The 27,279-nt window shown below is 27.6% G+C and overlaps 2 protein-coding genes across 4 annotated transcripts; both read right to left on the bottom strand.

The window, feature by feature from the left end:
- Window positions 1-2,067: 2,067 nt before the first annotated feature.
- LOC119669914 (glucose dehydrogenase [FAD, quinone]-like) lies at window positions 2,068-4,255 on the bottom strand. Of its 3 annotated transcripts, none has more exons than XM_038079968.1 (3): window positions 4,173-4,255; window positions 3,769-4,106; window positions 2,068-3,688 (listed from the first exon to the last, which is right to left on the bottom strand). In XM_038079968.1, exons 1-3 carry the CDS (start codon window positions 4,186-4,188, stop codon window positions 2,141-2,143), a joined length of 1,902 nt encoding a protein of 633 aa, XP_037935896.1. In that variant the 5' UTR covers window positions 4,189-4,255; the 3' UTR covers window positions 2,068-2,140. The 3 variants fall into 3 exon arrangements, with proteins under 3 accessions (XP_037935896.1, XP_037935895.1, XP_037935894.1); XM_038079967.1 differs by having other exon boundaries at window positions 4,161-4,250; XM_038079966.1 differs by having other exon boundaries at window positions 3,769-4,250.
- A 4,032-nt stretch (window positions 4,256-8,287) lies between these two features.
- LOC119669478 (glucose dehydrogenase [FAD, quinone]) lies at window positions 8,288-10,366 on the bottom strand. The gene is made up of 2 exons (XM_038079382.1): window positions 9,876-10,366; window positions 8,288-9,811 (listed from the first exon to the last, which is right to left on the bottom strand). The coding sequence occupies exons 1-2, from the start codon at window positions 10,252-10,254 to the stop codon at window positions 8,313-8,315; spliced, it is 1,878 nt and encodes a 625-aa protein (XP_037935310.1). The 5' UTR covers window positions 10,255-10,366; the 3' UTR covers window positions 8,288-8,312.
- Window positions 10,367-27,279: the final 16,913 nt, after the last annotated feature.

Genomic DNA, 27,279 nt, shown 5'->3' with positions numbered 1-27,279 from the left:
ATATATATTATATATTACTATATTACTATATTATATATATTATATATATATTACTTTTATTATTATCATACATTTAAAATTTGTTAAGACTGGTTTTAATAGCCGAATATTAAGTAGATGGTGAATTATAAAAATAAATTGATTTATTGGCATTAAATTACTTCCCGATATAAAACAATTCCCAAGTAAAATAAAAACAAAGTGATTTTCACAAAATATCATATTGACTGACCAAAATCCGTAATCACCGCAGGTTCCCCCTGAATTTTTCAAAAATTCAACAAAATAATTCAAAATCTATTTATCATATTTTCATCGAACTTTCGGGGAATTAGGAACTTTCGGGACACTTGATAAACGTGGAACTATAAATATACAAGAGTTTCGCACTATTATTTTATCAATATTTAAAAGTTTATCGTTGTAATTCGAGAACATTTAAAACAACCAAACCCAAGTTCTATTAATTTAAAGTCTTTGGGCTGTTATGCTCGTTACTGATTTTAATTCTAGGTATTTTTCAAAGATGATATATCACAGTGATTCATTTTATTTTAAGATATTCAACAGTATAAAATATCTATATTTATTTTGTTATAGAGAATATATATTAGAAAAATATTATGTCAGTTATATATATTAAATTATATTAGTTATTATTCAGACCACATCAAAAGTAAACAGGATATATATTGGAATTAAATTTTTCTTTGTTCTTCAATAACCCCTAATGGAGTTAAGATTCTTGGCAGATTATTTATAGTAATTAATTTTATTTTTATTTATTTATGTTATATAATTTAATTTTAATTTTAGTAAATTTTAGTTAATTTAATTATAATTATTTGTATTTTAAATTAATAAAATTTCTTAAATTCATTAATTCAATATAATTCAGTTTAATATAATTTAATTTATATAAATTAATATTATAATATTGATACCATATTTATAATATAAATATAATATAATTAAACTTAGTATAATTTGATATTATTTAATTTTATTTTATTTCATGTCATTATATATTATTTTATTTTATTTTATTATTTTATTTATTTGTATTTTATTTTATTTTATTCTATATTATTTTATTCCATTATGTTTTATTTTGATATATTCTATTTTATTTATCTTTGTTTTAATTTATTATATTTTATTTTATTTCATTTTATTATATTCTATTTTATTTATTTTCCATTTATTTTATTTAATTTTATTTTTATTTTATATATCAAATTTGATATATTCTATCTTTGTTTTAATTTATTATATTTTGTTTTATTTTATTTCATTCCATTATATTTTATTTTATCACATTATGTTTTATTTTGATATATTCTAAATTATTTATCTTTGTTTTAATTTATTATATTTTATTTTATTTCATTTTATTATATTCTATTTTATTTATTTTCGGTTTATTTTATTCAATTTTATTTTTATTTCATTTTATTTTGTTTTGTTTTATTCTATATTATATATTTTAATGGTATATATTTTATTCTATTTTATTCTATTTTATTTTATTTTATTCTATTATACTTTATCTTATTATATTCTATTTTATTTTAGTTATTATTATATTAATTTATGCTTTTCTATTTTATTTTATTTATTTCATTATATGTATTTCATTTTATTATATTCTATTTTATTTTTTTTGTTAATTTTATTTAATTTTATTTTTATTTCATTTTATTTTGTTTTTTCATATTATTTTATTTTACTTAATTTAATTGAAGTTATTTTAAATGAAATAATTTTGTTTGAATTCAGTCTAAAGATCGGATGTTGTTCTATGCGTTATACTTTGTCTGTAGGTCTTCAAGTCGGTGACCAAAACCGTTATTTATTATTGAAAAACTTACTTATTTGCCTTATTATTTTAATTAAACATCTTATATATCAGTTCAACAACATATTTATTGAATTTAAACAAATAAATTTGTCAAAAAAATGAATTGTACAATATTTTCTATATGAACTTAATAAAAACATTTTTAAACTTTTTCATTTAATGTTTTTTATATTAATTATTTTCTTGTTCAATAATTTTTATATTTATTTTAATTAATTTTAAAACACTTCTGTAACCTTAAAACACTAATTAAAAACTTAACTAATCTTGCTTCCTTTGTTAACTCCAATCTTCTTGCAACATTTGCGCACCTTTTTCCGCAATTATTATTGTTGCGCCATTAGTATTCCCACTTGATATATCAGGCATTATACTCGCATCAATCACTCTAATACCCTTTACACCATGTACTCTTAATCTTGCATCGACAACTGCTGTAGTATCCTTAATGGGACCCATTTTACAAGTACCCACACCATGCCAAGAACTGATGAAAAAGTACTTCACGTAACAGTACCAATACTCATCCGTATCATATGCAATTCTATCACATTCCGGTATTGGTACATGGACCAACTCTAAATCATACTTTCGAAACGATTTAGTTTCAACCAATTTCTGCACATAACGTACATACTGCAGTAATGTGACTCTATCCTCTGTATGATTACCGTAATTGTTAATAATCAATGGCGGTGCTGTTGGATCTGAAGTACGCAACATAACACTACCACGTGATTTAGGTAGTAAAAGGGAACCCATTATTTGTAATAAAGTGAAATTTTGTGTTTGTAGTTCAAAGAGTTGAACTAATTCATCTTTTATACCAAGGAAACTAAACGAACCTGGGTCACCTTTAGCTTTTAAGGTGTGTGAAACCAAATGTAGATTAGGTTCGGTATTTAAACTACTAAAATTTTTGCTATTTATAAATCCCATAAGGGTATAACTTGCGGCCAGAGCACCTTTCTGTTGTGTAAAAAAATCAAAAATACTTTGCATATCCGTGGGCTTAATGGGTAAAGCAATATCTTGACCAAATTTTAGCATTAACGGCAACATACCATGATCATGTAAATTTTGTCCAACTTTTAAATCCTTTATTAATGGCACGCCCACCTTTTGTAAATGTGCGTGTGGTCCAATACCAGATTGTAACAATAATTTAGGTGTGTTTATAACACCTGCTGATAATATAATTTCTTTATTTACCTTTACTCTGAACTTGTACGTATCTTGTAAAATGAACTCTACTGCAGTAGCTTTGCCTTGACCGCTAAAATGTATTTTAGTCGCTAATGCATTTTTAATGACATGTAAATTTGTTCTTATACGTTCCACTTTAGCCAGATATGTTTTACCAGTACTCATGCGTAGACCATTATCGACAGTTGCCAATATGTTTTGGGTGTAACCAATTTTAATGCCGTCAATAGTGTTGTTTATTTGTGGAAAGCCAAGTTCATTTGTGGCGTTGAATATCATTTCAGTTAGTTCGTCATAGTTTTCAAGTGGGTCAAAATTATTTAATATCAGTCTACCTTGTGAGTTCAATTGATTTGGCATTTGTTTTATTGCTCTTTTATAGATTTTTTGTATTTCCTGCCAGGACCAACCGTCATTGCCCGACAACACCCATCTATCAAAATTGTTTGGATGGCCTAATAGGAATATATTGCCATTTACTTCACCTGTGCCACCAATCATCTTACCACGTGGCCAATAACATTTTTCATCTTTCATCGCTTGACAACAATTTTGATTCCTTTCAGCATAATCTGTCCAAAAATATTTGGTACGATGCAGTGTTGATGAGAGACCAATAATCTTAGTGTGTAAAAATATTGAATAATTTAAATTAAATGTTTTAATTTTTAAAACAATCAATAGAATATAAAATTCTGTACCTCAGCTTCCAAAGGTGGATCACCGCCTGCTTCCAAAACTAAAACGTTCAATTTAGGATTGTCACTTAAGCGGCTTGCAACAACCGAACCAGCTGAGCCTGCACCAACTATAACGAAGTCATACGCATCTAACTGTGTCGTCAGAGCTACTTTGCCATAATCTTTAGGCCATAACTCCGGTTTGGATAGTTCACATTTGGCGGCGTTTATAGTTGAAAATAAATTGCTAATTAAACCATCTGTCACACCGACTGTCTCAGTTGCGCATTTATCCGTTTCAGCTGCATTTTTGTTTATCGTCGCACCGAACACCACCAGAGCGCAGCAAATAATGATAGCTAAACCAAAAATACTGGCAAATATAATGAGGTCTTTTAATGTTTTCTTATTACTAAAAAGCGAACCGCAAATATTTCTCATATTTCAACACTTCGAAAATGTATTCAATTTTTTCTTCTAGGCCGGCCACTGCTCAATTCATCGTAAGCTGATTCGGACTGATAACCCGATTCTGAGTAGAAAGTGAAATTCATTTATTTTTTGTGCTGCATCGTAAATATTTCTTTTATTTACTTAACATTGTTGCTACTTTTTTATTTAAAGTATCTTTTTACGTCTCACGCGGTTTTACTCGCATTAACGTTTTTATCAAGATAACACGATTTTATGCCTTTGAAATAATCAAAATATAAAACAATTATAATTTAATTAAAAATAAAAGTACGTGGAGAGTGTGCGGCAACATTTTTTTCAAGTCTTCGTTCACAGATGTTGTTGAACTCAAACAATTTTCGATTATTGTTTTAAAATGCACTTAGGGAAGTTCAATAATTTTTATTTTTTGATACTAATTTTTTATCTTAGAGAAATAAAGTTTTATATTATCTAATCGCGACTAGGTTTTTTACTGCTGTGCAAAGATTGGCAAGATATATCAAAACACAACTAAGGCTTTTTTTTGTCTATATATGTTTACTGCTGTGCAAAGATTGTTAAGATATATCAAAACACAACTAAAAGGTTATAAAAATGCATAATATCATCGCATTTATTAGAATTTATATTTTTAAATGATAACAGACAATTGCTTAAATCTAAAAATGTTCTTTGTATAAATAAAGACAGAGACCAAAATTAAGATAATTTGGTTTACCATACAAAGGTGCAATTCTACACATTTAAATTAATTTTTTTTTGTATTGTTTTTATTTACTTACAATCTGTCCATAGGTAGAAAATAAGTAAATTTAATAAAATTTACTTAAAATTTGAAGACTTAAAAGGCTTCAAACAGTAATTAAGAAACAACAACATCAATTTTAATTAATTTATTGAAATATAGCTGACCATATAACGCTGTTTCACTGTTATATATATGTTTTATATGTTAATAATAATTAAATCTGTGAATATCTTTATAACAAAAATACAATTTTACACATTTAAATTTATTTTTTTTTTTGTATTTTTTTGTTTACTCATAATCTGTTCATAGGTAGAAAATAAGTAAATTTAATATTTAAAATAATTAAAATAAAAAATATTTATGACTTAAAATGCTTCAAACAGTAATGAAGAACAACAACAAACATTTTAATTAATTTATTGAAATATAGCTGACCATATAACGCTGTTTTGAGTATTTCCAAGTATTCATCATTAATGATCTTAGAAAATATTTGAATTTTTATTTAATTACTTTATAGTCCGTATATAATTTACATTATAAATAATTAAATAAAAATTCGAATATTTCCTAAGATTACTGATGATGTGTACTTGGCAATGCTCGAAACAGCGTTAATACGATCAACCAATTTCAATAAATTAATTAAAATTTTTGTTTTTGTATATATATGACTGTTCGAACTTTTCTAACTTATAAATAGTTTTTTTTTCGTTATAAGACAAGTCACATTCAACAAAAAAATTAACATTTAAAATATATTTATATAATAAAAAATAATATTTATAATATTTTAAAAGCTTCAAAATAAATATTGTTATTATCCTTTTTTAATTAAAATAATTTTTAAGCAAATATTTGGCAATATAATTAGTTATGATAAAATATCATTCAATTATTAAAAATAATAGTAATAATAATAATATATAATGTAATTAAACAAAAAAATTTATTAACAACTCTTCAATACCTTTGACAAAAATAGTCCATTTACATAGAGGTTATTTACTACTTTCTTATATTTTTTCTGTATTTTTATAATTACTTTATACAATATACAATCCTTAAATACCCTTGACAAAAATAGTCTTTTTACATAGAGGTTATTTACTACTTTCTAAGTTCGAATCCTGGTGCTTGCAGTCTCAAAAATAATTATTTACAAATAATTAAATACAAGAATTATTTCCAAGACCACTGATGATGGGTATTCGGCAATACTCAAAATAGCTATATGGTCAGCCAAAAATTCAATTAACTAAAATAATATAAAAAATAAAATTTTTGTTGTTGTAGTTCACTACTGTTCGAAAAAACCTCTCTACTTTCTTAGTTTTTTTTTGTATTTTTGTAATTACTTTTCAATTTTAACAAAATTATATTACAAATGTTTTTAAAAATATGCATTCAAGAGATGTTTGAATATATTCTATGATCTCTATTTGATATAAACGACCAATTTCATCCATTTGCTTTTATTTTCCTGGATTCACTAAAAGTTCTTTAGAATATTTTATACGAAAAGCTCAAAAGGGTGTGTAAGGGGGTATTTTTTGCACTTAAACATTTGAAAAAATTATTATTTTCATTTAAAATATGTCCACTGTCTATTGTACAACTCGGTAACAGAATAATGTGCTTGTTAGAGTGAGTATCCGCCTAAAAAGGAGGAAATCAGATCCTAACAAAAGATTCAAATATTATATAATAGTAATCTGTACAGTTTTCATTTTATTAAATTTAATTTTCCATTTTTTATATTAATCAATTCTGAAAATATATTATAATAAATATAATATATTTTAAATCAATAAAAATATATAACAACAGCATAGCTTTAAAAAAACTGTTTCAGTACATATTTTAAGTTAATTACTTTAGAAAAATTATTTTTATTTCATAATTAAAATCTAATTTATTTTTTTCAATTAATAAAATTATTATCACTTCAAAATACATATATTATACCTTAAACTGTAATAATTTGCTGAAGTATTTGTGTTAACATTACAAAAATCTTTAACATTAATGTTATTAACATATGTGAAAAAGCTTTAATACATTCTGTTAAAATTATTGAGCTTTTGCGACTGTTAATAAGCATTTTTTCAACTTTCAAAAAAGTTATCACAACTAAATTTGAAGTTTGAAAAAAAAAATATTTTACTAAAATGTCAGATATTTTTTGTGGTTATATAGTAGTAGTGCTTTTTTTAATACTTGATATGAGAACACTGATAATAAATTTCATCTCTAAAATTTGTAATTTTAATCTCGACACCAAATTAACAATTTGTATTTTAAACATTTTTATTGCTTAAATATCTTATATTTTTTTGTTTGCCGCAAAATGGTAAATTCCTATTTCATGTTTAGTTAAAGATACCAATTAAACATGGTATATGCGACTAATATACCATTTTTAATAAATTAACTTTGTAGAATAACTGATAGAGTAACATCTTTCAAGTGAAATTCGTCTATATTCAACAACATAGTTCCATTATGAAACCAAAAGTCAGCTCCTTCTAATCTTCTGTGGAAGCAAATCGATATCAGCTAGAGCAAAACTAGATATGCATAACATAAAATAATGCAGCCAAAACCTTATTAGCTCACATTTGCTGTACTAATTTTTTACATTTTACCGCCCTATTAATTAGACTTAGATGCGTAGTCACGGATTTATGTTTCATCCCTTGTCACATGTCACATATAAAAAATCCCTATTATTGAACTGAAACGGCGTTAAATAGCGTTTGAAATTATCAACCTATTTTTTTTTGGTCCATTGTGGGTATAACCTATGCTGTGACTGTTTTCATCGTCATAATTATGACAGTTAAACATTTTATAATTTTAAAATGCTGAATGATCTTTTCCAATGTTGCAAAAGAACTAAAACAGCAGGATTAAGCTAAGTAACAATGACGCAAGTGAAATCAGTGACTGTTGCCAAAATAACACGGTTAATTGTCTTTTATCGCTCACAATATTTATTAGAATAATGAATTAAATCTTAATTTGATTTATGCTTGCCATAGAATCTTAAATTAATAGTACAATTTTTAAATTTAGTATAAAATGTTTTTAATAATTGAATTTATTGTAAATTCTAGCATTCAATTAGTTCATATGTAAGTTATAATGACATTTAGATAAATTTCATAAATATGATTTACCACTTAACTTCATGAAATAAATACCAAAAAATTAAATAATCCATTAAAATAATAAATAAAAATTTTAATTAATAGATACTTAAAACAATATAAAATCAATTAAATATAATATCAAATTTAAATCTACTTAAACTAAAACTAAAAACCCCCTTTATAAACCCCAATCATTCTTAAAACTATAGAATTGTATTTTTAATCCAAAATTCTTTAATCATATCGGAACCTTTCTCAGCAATCATTATGACAGGCGCATTAGTATTCGCACTAACCAACTTCGGCATTATGCTAGCATCAATAACTCTTAAACCACGTATACCATAAACACGTAATTGTGGATCAACAACAGCTTCAGGATCCCAATACGGACCCATTTTGCATGTACCCACTGGATGATATATAGTTACTGTATATTGTCGTATCATACACTCCCAGTATGGATCTGTAAATAATTGTAAATGCTGGCAACCAGGCCATTTGATGGTCGAAAGTCGTGAACCAAAGCGTTGCATAGCTTTCGTACGTGAAACTGACACAGCAATTTTAACACCTTCTATAAGTGTTTTCACATCATAATCATCAGTTAAATAATTTGGAAATATATAAGGATAATCAAATGGATTGCCGCTACGCAATTTAATTGAGCCCACACTACGCGGACGTAATAACATTGGAATAATACTCCATGCATCGCGATTATTTATTTTTTCAAATACTGAATTATAAAAACCCTCTGTTAATCCATGAGCTTTACGTAGCTGAGAACCACCATCAGAATTTGTAGAACCCGAAACGAAATGAAATTCAATATCAGGCCAATCAACTGTATTATTCGCATATTTCGTATTTACATAAGCAAGACCTTCAACGCCACCAAGTATAGTTAATGGACCTTGACCAAAAACAGCATATTGCAAAACAGTCGACATGGAATGCAAACGTCCTTCCACAATGGAAACGGGTTGATTAACCAAGAATGTTAAACCGCCTAACCCAATATGGTCCTGCATATTTTCACCAACATTTAATTCCTTTATTACTGGTATATGGTGTTTAGCTAATTCTTTACGCGGTCCAATACCAGACAACATTAGCAGTTGTGGTGAATTAACAGAACCACCAGAGAGTATTACTTCTTTTGTTGCACGTACATGATACATTTTTTGATCTCTAACGAATTCCACGCCAAAAGCCAGTTTCGTCACTGGATCTATCATGATGCGTGTAACATGTGAATGCATAGAAATGTGTAGATTTGGACGTAGACGCGCAGGTCTTAAAAATGCTTTTGCTGTACTACAACGGCTACCACGTCTTGTTGTGCCTTGTGCAATCATGAAGCCGGTTTGCTTCTCGCCATTAAGATCACGATTTTCATATCCCATCTCTACGCCAGCTTCAACAAAACTTGCTGCTAATGGCGTGTGAAAAGGTGCTTCACCAACTGTTAAATAGCCACCAGTCGAATGATACGGTGTGCTTGCCAGATACGGATTGGTATTATCTTCTGATTTTTTAAAATAGTATAAAGCATCACGATAACCCCAACCTGGATTGCCCATGGACTCCCAATTGTCATAATCAATTTTACTGCCACGCAGATAAAGCATATAATTAAGTACGCTAGAACCACCAAGTACTTTACCACGCGGCCAGTTGCAACGCCCATTGTTCATAGCTAAAAGTGGAAATTATTTTAGTTTTAGTTTCATGCTTAAGGTTATACGAATAGAATTACTCACCCAAACAAGCTTTGCCTGAAGGTTCCGTTTTATATTTCCAATCCATTTTACTAAGCTGCAAATATCCAGCTAGTAATGGTACATCTGATATTTCAGTTTCATCTCCACCTGCTTCGATTAGTAGTACATTCCAATTCTCTACCTCTGTGAGACGGTTAGCTACAACTGCACCCGCTGATCCCGCACCTATTACTATAAAATCGTAATGGTCACGTATTTCATCGCTGGCCAAATCATAAGGCTTCGATTCAGGATCCATTATTTCTTCATACTGAAAATAAGCTATTGCAGCTACTAATACTGGTATAAACCAACTTGTACTTGTTGCTGCTGTTACGGCGCCCCCGATTGCTGTAGCAGCGCCTACAATTGCGCTCATGTTGCTTGATGGTAAAAAATAAATGTGCTTTAAATACTTCTTTTACTCAATGTTGCTTATATGTGTTGCAATTACAGATGTGGCTTTTATGTCATATCCAATTCGTTAAGCCTGCGAAGAAGAAAATATAAATATTTTATAAAGTATATGTTGTAAGTTTATTTGTTTGTAATATAAAATTTATTTTAATATATTTTTTTATTACATATTTATTGGTTTAATAAATACACTATTGCGATATTGAGATATAATACATTCTAAACACATTAAAATACGTGTTGCTGCCAAGTTCCCTTATCAACTTCCAAATTTTCTTTTACTAAAATAAGAAAAAAGTTTATTACAATGTTTGTAATGTATAATTGTAATGTATAATAATAAGTTTTGAATTCGCAAAATAATTTATAACATTTTTACGTGTATTTTGATTTTTATCAAAATTAGGTAATGTTTCAGTTACTCATTATCATGCAAAACTCATATGCATTTTTCAAACCATGAGAAAGCAGTGTTGGAAGCACAACAACTGATTACTTATATTATATATAAATACAATATATAAATAAATATATATATATTATAAGTTGTTGTCGGTAGAGTTTCATTTTCTATCCAAATAAACGAGTGGTCCCGGAAATAAATTTCAAGAAGAAATCAACCTGGTCGGTCGATGAAAGAAATTATTCTTTTGTTTTTTGCATTTAAAAATTTTTAATTTTATATAAAATAAACTTTATAACTTAGTTATAAAGTGTGTATAAAATTTAAAAAAAAATTTAGGGCTAAAAACATATGAAAGGATTTTTGACTTCAATGCTATATCACAGTCAGAAGTTTATGATTGATACAAATTGCATTCGAAAAGACATTGAGTCTTGTTGTCAAGTCTGGCCGTTTTAAAATTTCCATCAATGATAAAACGCAGAGAAAATTGAAAAGAATTTTAATACTCAATAGAAAAATTAACATTACTGAGGTTGTTAAAGAAATGTTAAAGGCCTGTAGCTTATACGAACCGATTTTTACAAACTTATTGGACATGAAACAAGAGTCAATAAAATTTATTGTGAAAATTTTTTGCTTATCTAATACCACGTCGTGATACATAAAGTACTGTAACATTCCAATCGCTCTATTTTCCAGTCATGGCACCTAACGAGTTTTTTTTTCGATTTTTGTTACTTAAAAAGACTTTTCAAGTACAAGATTTTTCAACAATGGTTGGGATAAAAGCAAAATTACAGAACCACCAACAAACAAATCAAGACATTACCACCAATAGTATTTTTTTAACTGAAACTAGTACATACCAAAAGAGGGACAATAGTTTGAAAGGCATTGAATGAACACTGAAGATGAAATAAGAAAATTAAGAATTCTTGTTACTTTATGAACACACGTCTTGTTTGTATAATATTGAAACGAAAAATTACTAATAATTTAAAATTACTTAAAAACTACCACATATTGTTCATATATTATGCATATATTCGTCCCATTTCCTTTCAGATAGGGACAAGTCTTGTTTACTTAAATCAATGTAACCAACAGTTTGAAAAACATTGTTAGAATAAATAGATATCGGTATCATTCTGTGAGGCCTCAAGCTTCTTTTGTATCGGTATCATTGTGAAGTAAAGAAATATTCTAAAAAAAGTTGATTAATACATTGTGTTGTTTTTTACCCAAAAGTGTTAAACAAAAATTAAGATACTGGCACAAATTTAAAGAATTTTTTTTATAGAACTTGGAATAATTGACATTGTTAATTATAAGATCAGGTAGCAAATCGTGTTGATTATATCTACACTAATCGAAAGAAACCAATATAGAAAAAAGTTCTAATAGTTCATATCAAATTTCATTTCATTTCTTTATTGTTGAATAGAATATAAGCGAATAAATTTCCAAGAAATAAATACAAAATATAACAATAAGAACATCTGAAAATATATAAAGAAGAAATTCCAAAACAAACTTGAAAAATTTCACGCCAAAATGATCGATACTTTGCTTACGCCCGCCCCCATTTCGAAAAGAATCTATTCTTTTTTGGTTACGTTTTGCTGTGGCTTTGTTTATTGAATATGCATGAATGGTGCTTAACATTTTTATGAACTGAAAGAATGTCGGGTTAATTTATGAAAATGTGCCAAGTAACGGGGACTTAATGAAAGTAAGTAAAGTCGAAACCAAATGAATACACACAAAAGAAATATTTTAATTAAAAGTTTATTATTTTTCATTATTTAAAATATTCGAGTTTATATTCATATTCTCTCAAGCTATTTTAATAAACATTTCAATTACAAATCATATGTTTGAAGCTCTTCAACTTAATCAAGCCTTGAACTTGATTTTGATTTTTGTTTTGAAATATTTTCAAGTTGCATGGTACCAAGAAGTAGCAAGTAACAAACAAAAACAGAAACAGAAAACCGCTTAAAATGCGCTTCAAACTGGTTTAAACTCTTGTTAAGTTAATATGCAACATTTGTACAATAAGATACTACCAAGTGCAGATACTTTTCATGCTTTGATACGCTTAAGTGTCGATACGTGTTAGGTTGTGGAAACAAACTTATTAAGCGGAGATAAATGCTGTGAATGTGACTTGGTCTTACTCATTCGTAAGTTATGCTACAATGATATTAAATGAAGAGTAATGATTTTACTGGTATTATTATTTTCAAGAAATTATTGGAATTATTTTAATTCGATTAATTGTAATTAAAATGTAATTTTTATTAATTTTTTTAAATTGCTTTAAAAAACGTACTATTTTTAATTATACAATATTTGTAACGAAATTATCAGAACCGACTCTAAGTTAAATTAAAAGAGCGCATCTTAATACAAATATGAACATTTCCGATCGAAAATATATATCGCCCACTGTGATGCACTTAAATTTGCGAAGGCGACCCAATTGAATCTCGTAGAACTTATATTATTTTAATATTCCTCAGTAAAGCGTGAAAGAAGATACATTATCTCATATTATATGATGTATATACATTTACCATATTTATTAGAAGTAGAAGAAATATTGAAGATTCTTTGAAATATACTTTTCTAAAGATAAGTGAATCAATCTACTTTATCTTTATCATAACTTCTTTTTATTTTACTTAAAATGGTGACAGCCTATACAGATAAAGTTTGAGATAAATTGAGATAAAGTAATAAAATTCATAACAAAAACTTTTTGTTTGGCTTCGTTTATGGTCATCATCTGACATTTGTATAATGTAACCAACACACTTCATTATTTCGTACTTAATAATAATAATAATTCATCATATAGTAATATATTTCGTCAATGTACTGTATTCTATATTCTATGATTTCATTTATCATACAATCATATATTTCGTCATTATACTGTATTCTATATTCTATATAAATAAGATCCATCGCAAACAAGCTGAAATTACTTTTCAAATTATTTTTCACTTATTTAATTACTTATATATTTACATACCATATGTTTTTAAATACATATATATATTTGTAGAAAAATGTGTTATAATTGGTCTTATTTATATATTAGATTCTTATATTAGTATATTTTCCTTAAAAATTAGAACTATCTCTTCTACTAGTTCTACATTTAGATTTATTTCTCAAAATTGTTAACAAACACGAGTACTAATATATACATATATATAAACGAAAATATATCGGAATTGTATAAACTTGTGTAGATAATATTGTCAGCGAAGTGAATCTATCTGGTAATTCTCGTTTCCTTATTAAACCACTGGTGCTTAGCTTAATCGTTTTTGCAATCCATTTCGGTTTTAATAAAGCTGAACGCGTAAGGAAACTTCTATAATCATTTTACGAGTGAGCACTTAAAGAACTCATAGGAAACTGTCAAATAACTGCTTAAAGACAACAAATAAATAGTGTACTTATTTAAATAAAAGACTACTTAAATGTTTACACCAGGACGATGCAATTATCTGTCATTAATTTGTTATTATGAAATCTGAAAGTGTTTTTAACAACTAATTCCATACGGTTAGTCAATAGTCAATAAGATGCTAAAATTTGTTTGGAGTTGCTCTCCAAAGAGACTGTACGAATTTAAAGATTAAGATTTTAATCACACGTTGAGACTTTTAATTTAAGCAATTTTTCGTTACGTTTCTTTTCTTCGAGTATTTTTTAATTTCACAATTTTTAATGAACTAAATATACCGTTCGATTGAGGGTAGCTTATCAAATCAACATTTCCATTTTGATATTTATTCGGTGTTGCATCTTTAGTGCATTTATAACATAACAAATAAACAAAAGTGTTAAAAAAAAATTATAAAATATTTTAAAAATGTTATAAAAGCAAAAATTTCACTTTTTGAGTTAAATTATTACTAAAGAAACAAGTACATTGCACCTACAACAAAAGAGGAAGCGAAGTACATGCTTTATAAATCAATTCAATTAAATCGCTGAAAATAATGTAGTATAAATAACTAATCTTGATAACAAGCAGTTAACTATTTAAAATTAAAATATATAAAAATAAAATACACATTGGTGATGGCGGATAATTGGCAGTCTCTCATAGCCATTATTAAACTACATATGTTACTTTCAACTAATTATTAGTTACTTTCATCACTTCCATGTAATAATATATTATCATACTATATATTTTATATTTTTTTTAAAAAAATATCTTCCTGTATATATTATATTTTGAATAGGCATATAAATTACTTCCGTTTCTGAAATATTTTTGCTAATATGAAGTAAAATTATTCGGGAAATCAATGAACTCACTTAAAACCTATCAAAATATAACAGCATAACGAAAACTTAATATAGTTTATAATTAAAAGTATTTTTTGTGAATTTTTTAAAGTCCAACATTTTTAGTTATTAATATATTTTCATTAAGATTTATACAATATAAATATATATGTAAGGATATATACACTTACAGATATCTATTCTAAGTAATCAAATGAATAATATTTGTTTACAATGGGTGACTGCTGAGTAAGGAGTACATACTGTTACTAATCAAATGAATTATAATTGCATACCGTGCTTATAAAGTCTCGTATGGTCCAAAATATACAACTCTAATGGAAAAGAATAGTAAACTACATGGACATACATTGATCTTTACAAAGTTACTTCTCTAAAACTACTACATCTTCGAAACATCTTTTATAAAATATTGAAAAATTTAACTCCATTTTTAAGTTATTTGAAACATTCCAAATGTAATTTGGAACTGTGCATTTATTTTATAAATATAAAATCTACTGCATTTCTTTAAGTGTCAATTGAAGCAAAAATCATCAGATAGTTACAAGGTTATTTTAGCAATAAAAAACACCATTTGGAGAACATGAAATATTCCAACGATCAGTGAAATTGCAAAATTAATGACCGAAATGGATTTTACAGAACATGAAGCGCCAGAAAATGTCTATGCCAATATTTCCCCAAACTTTTTTGTACTATACCTTCACTTCGAGCATATGTACTTTTCACGGTAAAAAAAATTAAAGTTATATAATATATAATATAATATATATTATATAATATATATATTATATAATATATAATATATACACATACTTTCTATAACAGAGTTATATAAAGACATTTTGATATAATTGTTTAATTTTTAACATTTATTATTTTATTATTGTTGATATGCAGATTTGTTTGTTGGTGATTCATCACCTTAACTCTATTATATCTGTGGACAGTTTTAAGTCACACTAAGAATATCTGAATACGGGGATTTATAATATGATGATTATTTTATTATTATTATCATTTTATTATTATAATTTTATTATTATTATCATTTTATTATTACTTTTTTTTATTATTATCATATTAAGATTAATTGTGAACATTTTCAACTATTTTGCAATATTTTTCTATATTAAAATACTTTAAGATCTTTATTGTTTAAATTCGTCTAATTTTTAAACAAAAAGATGGCTTAATATACTAGTATAAAAATAATATTTGTAATACTTCTCCGAAACAATAAAATTGAAATTTTCTTTGGGATCCCTTTTCTTATTGATCTGACAGATCTCTCATACTTGAAAATGAGAGACTAGGACAAATTTATAGACTTGTCAGGTTGATTCACTTTTACTTAAATATCGTGTCTGATCTCTTCGAAGCTTATGTGTGCAATCCTTAAATAACGCTTTTTGTTTTGGTATTACAATGGGCCATTATTAGTACTTGTGATAGATTTAATGGAAAACGTGTACACTTAACCTTTTCCGTTAAATTTATAATTTTTTTTTGTACAAAAATTTGTCTTAATATATTAAGTCAACTAGTATAGAAACAAAATTAGCAATACTTCTCCTATAATAGTATTAAAATTATCTTTATGATCCGTTTCCTTACCGACCACTATTCGACCTTAACCTAACCAATCTATATAAATGTAGTAAAAATTATTGTTGTAAAAAATTGTACTATTTGTGTTTTAGGATTAAAAATGAACATATTTAATTATTTTTAAATTAAATCATTTTAAAATTAAACATAAATAGCGCTCTTGTTAGCAATTTCAATACATTTAGGGATATGTTATACATAATGTATAATGGCGACTATCATTTGCTTTATAGATATATTCTACTTTTAGAAAATATAATATAATAGTACTAATACATTGTTTGAATTGCGAATTAATGACATTTATTAGAATATTATTTATTAATCAAAAACATAATTGTAAAATGTTTAAAGTATAAATATGGTGAATCCTCGATATATTATTGTAAAGTTTTGAAACCTAATTAGAACTACAGCAAACTCTAAAGCAAATCTTATATTAAAGATCTCAAAACATTTACGGTGAAAACTTGTTTTACTGATATACAAACTTGTCCAATGAATAATACAAACTTTTTTAATTGTCACATTTTACAACTGATTTTCACCTTTTCCAACTCTGACATAATTGAGATAGATGACGTAAAATACCGTACAAACATAGCGGTAATCTTTTTTTAAATTTAATAATAATTATAAAGATAGTTAAGTTAAAGAAAAATACATATTCGACTTAGTTAAATATATCTATTATTTTATTAGTTTATTTATTTATCTGAAAACTTACTTCATAAACTATAAATTTTCTAAAATTGAACCACAATTTGTTTTGTTGTTAATTTTTATTTATTTATTTTTCTTGAGTAAATTTTTAGTGAAATTTCTTGTATGTAATATTTTCGAATCCCAGCTTTGTGGACATTTCTTTTTAGTAATTTTTTTAGCAAATTTGTAATATTTAGCACAAATTTTATGCGTTGACGTGATTTTTCTAAAGCATTCGTTTATTTAAAATTTTTTTTTAATTTTTTTCGTTTTATTTGTTAACAATACATTATGTGCCTTTTTGTACTTTTCTTTATTTTTGTATCCACTTTCTTTTTTCTACTTGTGTGTTACAGTCAATTTGTTTAACCGAACTTTGCTTTGAGCCGCTCTTTTCTTGTGACCAGTTTGACGCACGTTTACCAACTGTTTTGACTTCCAAGCTGCGTTATAAAGTTGTTGACTATCTTTTGAGACAGGCTTTTGCTGCTTCAATGCTAGCCTAATGCAGAAATTTTAATCTAAGCTTGTTCTTCTCTCTGACTGACGTCTGGCTTCTTGCATGTAACTTCAGTAAAGAGACTTACAATCATCGCTTACTTACGATCGCTTTGAATCGTGAGAATTGAATTAAGTTTGTATAAAAAAATTATATATAAAAATAATTAGTATATAAAGTATATTACATATTTTTAAAATTTATTACTCCATGTTCCACTATTTATTTGTCATAACGTATAAGACCCTTCTCATAGTCATTTAGTTCAAATTTCCGGTACATACATGTTTCCGATCACGTACTTAATTTTGGAAATGTTTTACTTTCAATGCTCATATCAAATTTGTCAACATATTTTTTGCAAACTAAATTAACCATCAACAGTTGTTTTATCAAGTAATATTACCTATGAAGATTTAAGAGAAATTTATGCATTTCACTCTACAAATTTCTCTTCGATCTTACAGTAAAAGGCTCTTACATAGGTTTCACAGCTACAATTATGAATTGTTCAAAAAGTCAAGATCAATGTCAAACAGTCAAATTAGTTGCTTCAGCATAAAAATTGCTTCATTATTATATCAAAATTTGACATAACTGGGTCAAATAATTTTCCCTTTGCCTTGCATTTTGATAAAATGGTTGTATGAGGTTCAAATAAATGAATAAAATTAAAAATCATTATTTTATAAGTAAATTGTGGAATTACAAATAACTTAAGTACTTCTATGCCAATTTGAATGTTATATTGACATAACAACTTTTTTGAATTGATATATATGTAATCATCTAAATACATAATTATAAGCATAATATAAGTGTCATAATTGTATAGGGTGTTTTTTTTAGCTGCATGAGAACTTAAAATAATAATGCAAGATAGAAATATTCTTGAAATAAAATTTTATGATTATAATCTGTTAGATAAATTCATTGCATTTATTTTTTGTATATGATTTCCGGCTGATGATATGTTCACCGTGGCTACGAGTTACATGGTTCATTCGATCAGTCGAATTTTTGACTATTTTTTTTCAATAAATGTGGCCATATGGTATCAATGGTGGCATAAACATTGGCATTCCATTGCTTCAAAAGTTACTTTATTGTCGGCATAAACCAATTACTTAACATAACCCCATAATAAATAATCGAGAGGCATTAAATCGCTAAAGAGACTAAAGAGACCACGCACGGCCAGTTAACAGCACCACTTCTGGAAATAAAATTGATTTCGTAACAAATCGATTGTTAAGCACGCTATATGGCAAGTTGCGCCTTGGTCTTGGTAGAACCAAATGTTGTCGATGTTTAACTGAGATTAATATTTGGAAACAAAAATTCAGTCAATGTAACGCAGCTCCTTTCTCATGACGAAAGTAATAAGGACCGATGATGCCGCCAACGTATAAACCGCACCAAACATTTAATATTAATGGATGTTTGATGGTTTTGAATCGAAAAGAGTAAAATGAGTGCAAAAACAATCAATAACTACACGAATTGTAGGCTCACGAGGCCGTTTATGATGACCGTAAAATGGACGAAGTACTATATGTATGTATTTCGCGAACAGATCTATTCTAGTGTTGTTTTAGTGTTAAACGATTCATGACGAATGGTCAAGCCCTACTGAACAGAAATGTCAACACAGTTTGACTTTATTAGCTGCCAAACTATAGTTATCGATATCGATATTGTCATGCAGCTTAAAAAATACCCTATATTTATTAAATTAAGTACTTCATATAAAAGTTTTATATTTAGTAATCTAAAGGCTTTATTTATATATAATTAAAAAAATAAAAAATTAAAATATAATTATTTTGGGTTTTTAAATAAATATTAATATGTTTTCTTACTAAGATTAGACGTTTTAAAATCTAATTTTTTTAGTTATGTTTTTTTTAATTTTTTCGATTAAATACTCTTATTTAATTTTTTAAATTAAGTGCACACTTAATCTAAAGAGAACTAATTACAAAACTAATGTATATTATTATTATTATTATTTATTGATTCAAAAAAAATTCATACAGCACTTACAAAAATTATAGAATTTTACTTAAAATCTAAATTGACAATAACATATTTGTTGTGTGTCAGATTGACATACAAAAGAAGGTGCATAATATTAACATTATTATTTATATAAATTCTTCAATAATTAATTTTCTGTAACTCAAAACACTTTTCATAAAATTATACAGTTTATAAATATTGCTACCGTTTAATAAGATTTTCACTTCTTCTTCAGACAGAAGTGCTTTATCAAAAAAACTACGCCTATGTTCTCTGAAAATTGGACATACACCAATAATATGACATATATTTTCTATTTCATGACGATTACATATAGAACAATCACGATCAGATGTATTAAACTCTCTACCGTTCAGATTAAAAAGACCGCCTCTACATTTAAAAAGTAGGCTCGATATGTGCTGAGTGTTTTCGAAATAAAAATTATGCATAATGTCATATTGTAGCTGTGGGTACATGTCATGAGATCCCGACCTAGCATTCGTTACAAAAGAATCGTGTTCCCTCCGTTCATATAAAGTTATAATATTTTTGTGCAATAGTTTAAGGTCCATTCTCCTAAAACTGGTTATTGAAACACCCAGTTCTAAACACATATTTTCCCAATCTTTGGCCCAATATATACCTTTACTAATTATAAGTTCCGCTAATAGTCGAGGAAGCCTTGTGGGGGGGAGATTAAGAATTTTTCTTACATATGCGAAATGTATTTGTATTGTGTCTAAGAACTGCGTCGGTAAACCCGTTTCTAAGTGGAGCATATAATTGGGGGTGTTAGTGGGTAGAAATAGTATCTTTTTTATAAAAAATCTAAAAAGTTTTTCCACTTGATCGTAGTGTTTGTAACCCCAAACTTGGGCACCGTAAAATACAATCGAACGTGCTGCCGAGTAGAAAATTTTCAATTTATTTTTAAAAGTTATTTTAGGATTAGACAAATACTTTGCCCATGTCGAGTTAATTGCACTTTTACCTAAGGAGAGTTTAGAAGTCAAATGTTTATTGTAGGAAAGGTTATACGTAATTAATATTCCGAGATATTTATATTCATTGACAATTTCTACTTGCGTTTCCCCAAATTTCCACGACAACGAATTACTTACTCTAGGACCTTTTCTGAAAATCATTATCTTAGATTTATCTAGATTCGCGATAAGTCCCCATTGCGAACAATACATAAATAACTCATCTATCATAATTTGCAATACATCAGGTGAATCCGCAAGTAGAACCACATCGTCAGCATACAAAAGCACTTTTATATTAGTTGAGTTAATAGGTACTCCACCCGTTAAAAAGTCATGCAGATCATTTAAGTATAGGGAGAACAAAATCGGGCTGAGCAGACATCCTTGTTTTACACCTTGAGTAACTTTAAATGAAGAAGATATAAGATTACCGTCCCTTACGCAACTGCTGGTGTTCGAGTATAATTTCATCAGTGTGCTCAAAAACTTATGAGACAAACCTAAAGAAGCTAATTTGAAAAATAAGGCATTCCTGGGTATAGTGTCAAATGCACATGAAAAATCCACAAAAAAGGCATATGTTTTTTTATTGTTACTTAAATTTAATTGTATAATAGAGGTTAGATTAAAAATATTATCAACAGTTGAGTAAGATCTCCGGAATCCAGCTTGGTATTCATTTAATATATTATTGAGCTCAACCCAGCTATTCATACGCGAAAGTAGTATACCAGTAAATATTTTATATATAGAGTCCAGCAATGATAATCCACGATAATTAGTAACTATATTGGGATCTCCTTTTTTAAACATGGGTTGAATTATCGATTTTAAAAACGAAGAAGGTATGACACCGTGAAGAAATATATAATTATATAGCGTAAGTAACTCGTTAAGGAAACCAACAGTAGCATTTTTGTAGAACTCATAAGGAATACTGTCGTTACCTGAAGCTTTGTTAGATTTGGTGTTTGCAAGCACAAGCTGGAGTTCACGAAATTCAAAAGGAGAATCAAGGAAAGGATCGAGAAAAGGTGGAAGACACCAAGAGATAACTGGAAGGTCGGAATTGCATGTAAGCAGGGACTCATAGTGAATACGAAAGTCTTCACATTGTAAAGAATTAGCTACTTTGAGAGGACTGTTTTTCAAATTTTTTGCTAGATTCCACCAGTCAGAAGCATTTTTAACAGTATTAAGTGCTTCAATATTTTTTAATTGCCATTGCAGTTTTTTATTACGGCAGAGGTATGCATATCGAGATCTGAGTACAAAGTAAGAAGTACGATGGGTATCCAGATTGTATTTTCGAACTAAATTAAGAAAATGAAACATATTTTTTCTAAGTTCATGACACTGGCTATCAAACCATTCATTTTTTGGGTCAAAACGCTTTTTCAAAGTCTGGTTTCCCCACGCATCGCGAACTTTTTCAAGGAACATATCCAATTTAACATCAATCTGCATGTTAGAACTTATATAATCAGAACAAGTAGTCATTTCTAGCCGTTCTCTGTATCTACCTGCCATCGCTTCTTTCCAACGCATTTTATTCGGAACTTGTACGTTATTCGGAATTACTTCCAAACTTGATGGAAAGCGGAATTCAATAACCAGCGGCATGTGGTCAGAGTATGATTTGTAAAGAACATGTAAAGAGCTTATGTATCTAAGTAACTGAAATGAACAGATACAGAAATCAACAACAGTTGACCCATTTGGACCCACATATGTAAATTCTCCATCTTCATCACCTCGACACCTGCCGTTAATTATAACACCACCGATGTCCTCCAGAAAGCCTAGAAGTTTTCTTCCCTTGGTATCAAGTTTCACATCTTTTGATACTCTTCTTACCGCAATAAGTGGAGAATCAGATAATAAATTACCATCAACTACTTGATTATCTGCTACATGGGCATTTAAGTCGCCAACAATACAGTAAACGGGTTTATTAAAATCGTTTAAAAATTGTTCCAGCTTAGAAAAATCTTCCTCCCATTTTGTGCAATTTAAATAACGTGGAATGAAGAAACAATCAACTTTGTTAACACAAGAATATAGTACAACATTATCACCAAAGTTTAGAAATTTAAAAGAATATATCTTCTCTAAACATTTTTTATACCCATAAAGACAACCACCACTCGCTCTACCAGCATTATGAATTTTTGACGCTCCCACCCAACACAATATATAATCTTGAAAGAAATAAGTAAAGTTATTTTGGTTTTCGACCAGTACATGTGTTTCAAATAGAAAAAATATGTCATATAAGTTAACAAAAGTGAAAAAGTTTTTATGATTAAATTTACTTTTTAAATTAGCTACGTTATAAGAAAGCACCTGACACACTGGCAATTGCTAATTAGAATTCACCGGTAAGGCAACATCCACTGCAGTGTAGTCCAGGGTATTTCTTCCCGGGTTGACATCCATGAGCTGACGATTACTTATATTACTTATATTTTGTTTGACATCGCACTGAAACCTTGTTGTAGTAAGCAAGTTATTAATCATTTTCGCATCTCCTGTTGAAGCAGCAATAATTTTGTTTTCTCTCCAAGTGAAAGGTTTGTCGTTAATAAAAAGCGAGTAATCACCTAACCGAACTTTAACACCAGGATGCAGTCTTCTAAGCTCATTTGCTACTCCGCGCAGATTCTGTTTTCTGGACCGTTCATCCACTGTGAGATCTCTATTTATGTAAATATTTGTACCTTTTAATTTCGTCACAGCGGATAATATCTGTCTAGCCTGCGATTCTGATCCAAGTGTTGCAATAAAAATGCCATTACCAGGTAGTTTTTTTACAGTGCACACAGATACATTTGCTTTCAGCACGTTACTGCACAGTTTGTGAATTTCGTTTTCAGCAGACATAACTGTGTCGCACGATAAGCCTTTTACAACAATATTCTTGCGTCTACCGTCTTTATCTATATGGTCAATCTGCATTTTTAACCGGCGCAATTCTTCTTTGAGTGAAGTATTTTCTTGTTTTAAGCAATTGATTTCTTCTCTCAATACTTGCAGATCATCTTTCTTAGCAACGTTCTCAAGTTTGACATCCAGAACACTTGCCAAGCGCTCGTCAAAAGTGGCCCAAGAGAAAACATCTTGCGATGCTGAATTATTGTTACTATTCGGCATAGCTTTTTTGGCGATGTTAGTTGTTTCTGGGGAAGTTAATAGAATATTTCTTTTGTTACTTCTATCGCCCATTCCACAGGAACACGCAACACAAAAACAATCACGCTGTAGTTAATAGCAAATAGTTACAATAAATGATATATTTCTTTTAATATATATCTAATATATATCTTTTTGATTTATATAAAAAGTTTGCAAATTAAAAAGTAAAAATTATAGTCTACTTTTACTTTTATTGTTTAATAATTGTTTTTGTAGCCGTAGCACTAACCAAATAGTATAACTATTATTTAACACTGATATTATAGTTACTATTTTATTTTTTATATTACTTATATTGCTTGTTTATCATGAGTATATTTTGGCGCCTTTTTTAATTGGGTGCCCCAGTGACCACACTTTAAAAATCAAAGTAATTTGAGTTTATTAACAAATGTTAAATGGACTTTCACCTTCCTTTATATTAACAATAGTTCACTGACACTTTATATTTATATAAAAAAATTTTGTATAAAATATTTACTACAAAACTAATGTATATATCCTTTTAATGTTACATACATACAGAAAAATATATTTGATATTTATCGTTATTATGATACCTTTTTTGAAATCCGATTTCGAAATAGTAATGAAGTACAAGAAAATATTAAAATTTATAAATTAATTAAATTTAATTAAAATTAAATTTTAAAAAGTTTCTGATATTGCTAATGATAATCATCATCAATCGTTATTGACAATATTTTTTAAATTTACTTTTTAAGTAAAATTTTTCGATTGCAAATAACAAGTGTTAAACTTCTACCCTAAAAGCGCAGATCCATGTTTTAGACTGACCATTGATACGAAAATCTATCAAAAAAACCCCTACACAACATCAAAAAAAATCCAAAATCACATCTGATTTTGATTGAAATACTAATGCTCCCATTATTTTTATGTTTAGGTCCATATGTGAACTATAGTTGTTTGTATAATTTCTTAGAGCATTGCTTCGCATGTTGCATATCATAGCACTACTTGCCGTCTACGCATATAAATAATAATTTTTTATACGCTTAATCGTATTAAGAAAGATACAATCTTTAAATTCCTCAAGCACTTGCTATTTTTTATATAGGCTTAATAAGAATTTTATAAGCAAATAATTATTACATTTTTATTTTAATCTATTGTTGATGTTGTAGACCACTATATCTTATGAAATATATAAAATTTTTAACATAAATTTCTATAGTAAAGTAATGGTTATATGTAGATATTATATATCTATCACTCCAAATGTGTGTGGAGGATATTTATGTTTAAACTTCATTAAACCACAATTTTATATTTTTTATTAAATTTTAAGATACAATGCTTTTAGCTTACGCTTAAAATTAAAAAGGATTTTAAAATTTTTACGCCTTTTCTAGTAAATAATAAATGATAAGGTTTTTATGTTTACTAAATTCATTAAATACTGAAAATGTTTTCAGGAATATCTTATTTTTTTTAATTAGCTATTAAAACTAAAAACTGAAAGAGTGGACTATAGATTGTACATACTACAACTACTGTACTCGTATTGTTAATTATCTTGAAAATAGTTAATTTGGAAACATGACTACTTTATTGGCAGCAATGAATTGAAAATATTATAAAAATATATTATTTTTAAATGATTTTTATCAAAGATAATTATTTATGATGTAAGTGTAGTTGTATGTTGTAATATTTTTTATTTTGGGTATTTTATTATGGATATATTATATAATATATAGCCATATATATTACAAAAGTTTCTCAGTTCATATTCTAAAGAGTTAATACGAAGGTAGACACTAAAGCAAATACTTTTAGGACAATCCAAATATTCTTCTTAGAGGCGTATGTGTTCTTGAGTAAGTAGCATTTAACTGGAGAATTAATTGCAAAAGATAACAAAACACTTAGGCAAATGTTTTACTTGATAACTACATATTTATACTAAAAGAAAACAGTTGTGCATAAAATTAACATAAAAAAATAAATAAATAATAAAAAAAACTTCTTATTACTTCATCCAAATCTAAAGTACTTCAGATTCATTAAACAAGAACTAAAGTAATATGAATGCACTATATATAACTATACAAATGTATTTCGAAAATACATAAAGAAATGATTCGAGGGTTCCAATTACAACTACAGTCTTAAACAAGCTGTAAAAACTCAGTCGTATAATTAGAGTTACTTAAACTATTATATAGATCACTTAAACTTATGAATTTTGTTCTTTATAATATTTATATTATAATATTTTTTATAAAAATGAAAATATAATTAAAGTATTTAACATAAATTAACAAATGTAATTGTTTATAAATTTTCTATAATTTTAATAATAGAAAGTAATAACAATTAATTGAAGAATTTTTTTTAACAATCTTTATTGTCAACATCATTTTCCACAATTAGTCAAAATAAAGCAAAAACTAATAAATGAAGCCACACATATTAAGCTTTACATACTAATCCTTGCTACCAATTTTTCTTAAATCGATTTATTTTTCCCTGCTAACCAAGAATATATATCTCCGATATCTCCTAAGCAACGTTATTGTAAACTCGAGTGTAATAGTTGCAAATAGTTTAAATTGGGTATATCTTACTACTCTGTGTTTCTTGATAAAGTGCAATAAGTATGGATCTAGGAGAGACACTCCTTCACGAGTTTTATACGAGGGTGGTTTGATAAGTCAGTGACTTTTTGAATTTCCGGCGCAGTTATTCCAAATGCAACAGTGTTGCCGTCAGCTGTAATCTACCAGTGGGCAACTTTCTAATTTTGAGCAAGCTACGTCGTTCAATTGGTGTTTGATCGTCGATCAAAGCAGACAACCTCGTGAATTTTTATGAAAATGGAAAAAAGTAAATTTCGTGTGCTGATTAAGCATTCGTGGCCAAAATCCACGAATTGGGATACGATCTGCCACCCCATCCAGCATATTCTCTGGATTTCGCTCCCTGCGACTATTTTCTGTTTCCAAATCTAAAGAAATTGCTGGGCGGTAAGAGATTTGAGTCGAATGAAGAAGTCATTACCGAAACAAACTCGTATTTTGAGAGCTTTGAAAAAACCTATTATTTGGAGGGTATAAGAAAATTAGAAAAACGCTGGACTAAATGTAACGAGCTAAAAGGTGATTATGTAGAAAAATAAAATGTTTATTTGCCGAAAAAAATTTATTTTATTCAAAAAGTCACTGACTTATCAAACCGCCCTCGTATGCTTCA

This window comes from Teleopsis dalmanni, chromosome 1 (assembly GCF_002237135.1).
Source record: "Teleopsis dalmanni isolate 2A chromosome 1, ASM223713v2, whole genome shotgun sequence".
Lineage (NCBI taxonomy): Eukaryota > Metazoa > Arthropoda > Insecta > Diptera > Diopsidae > Teleopsis > Teleopsis dalmanni.
This window is presented reverse-complemented; position numbering and strand designations above follow the sequence as displayed.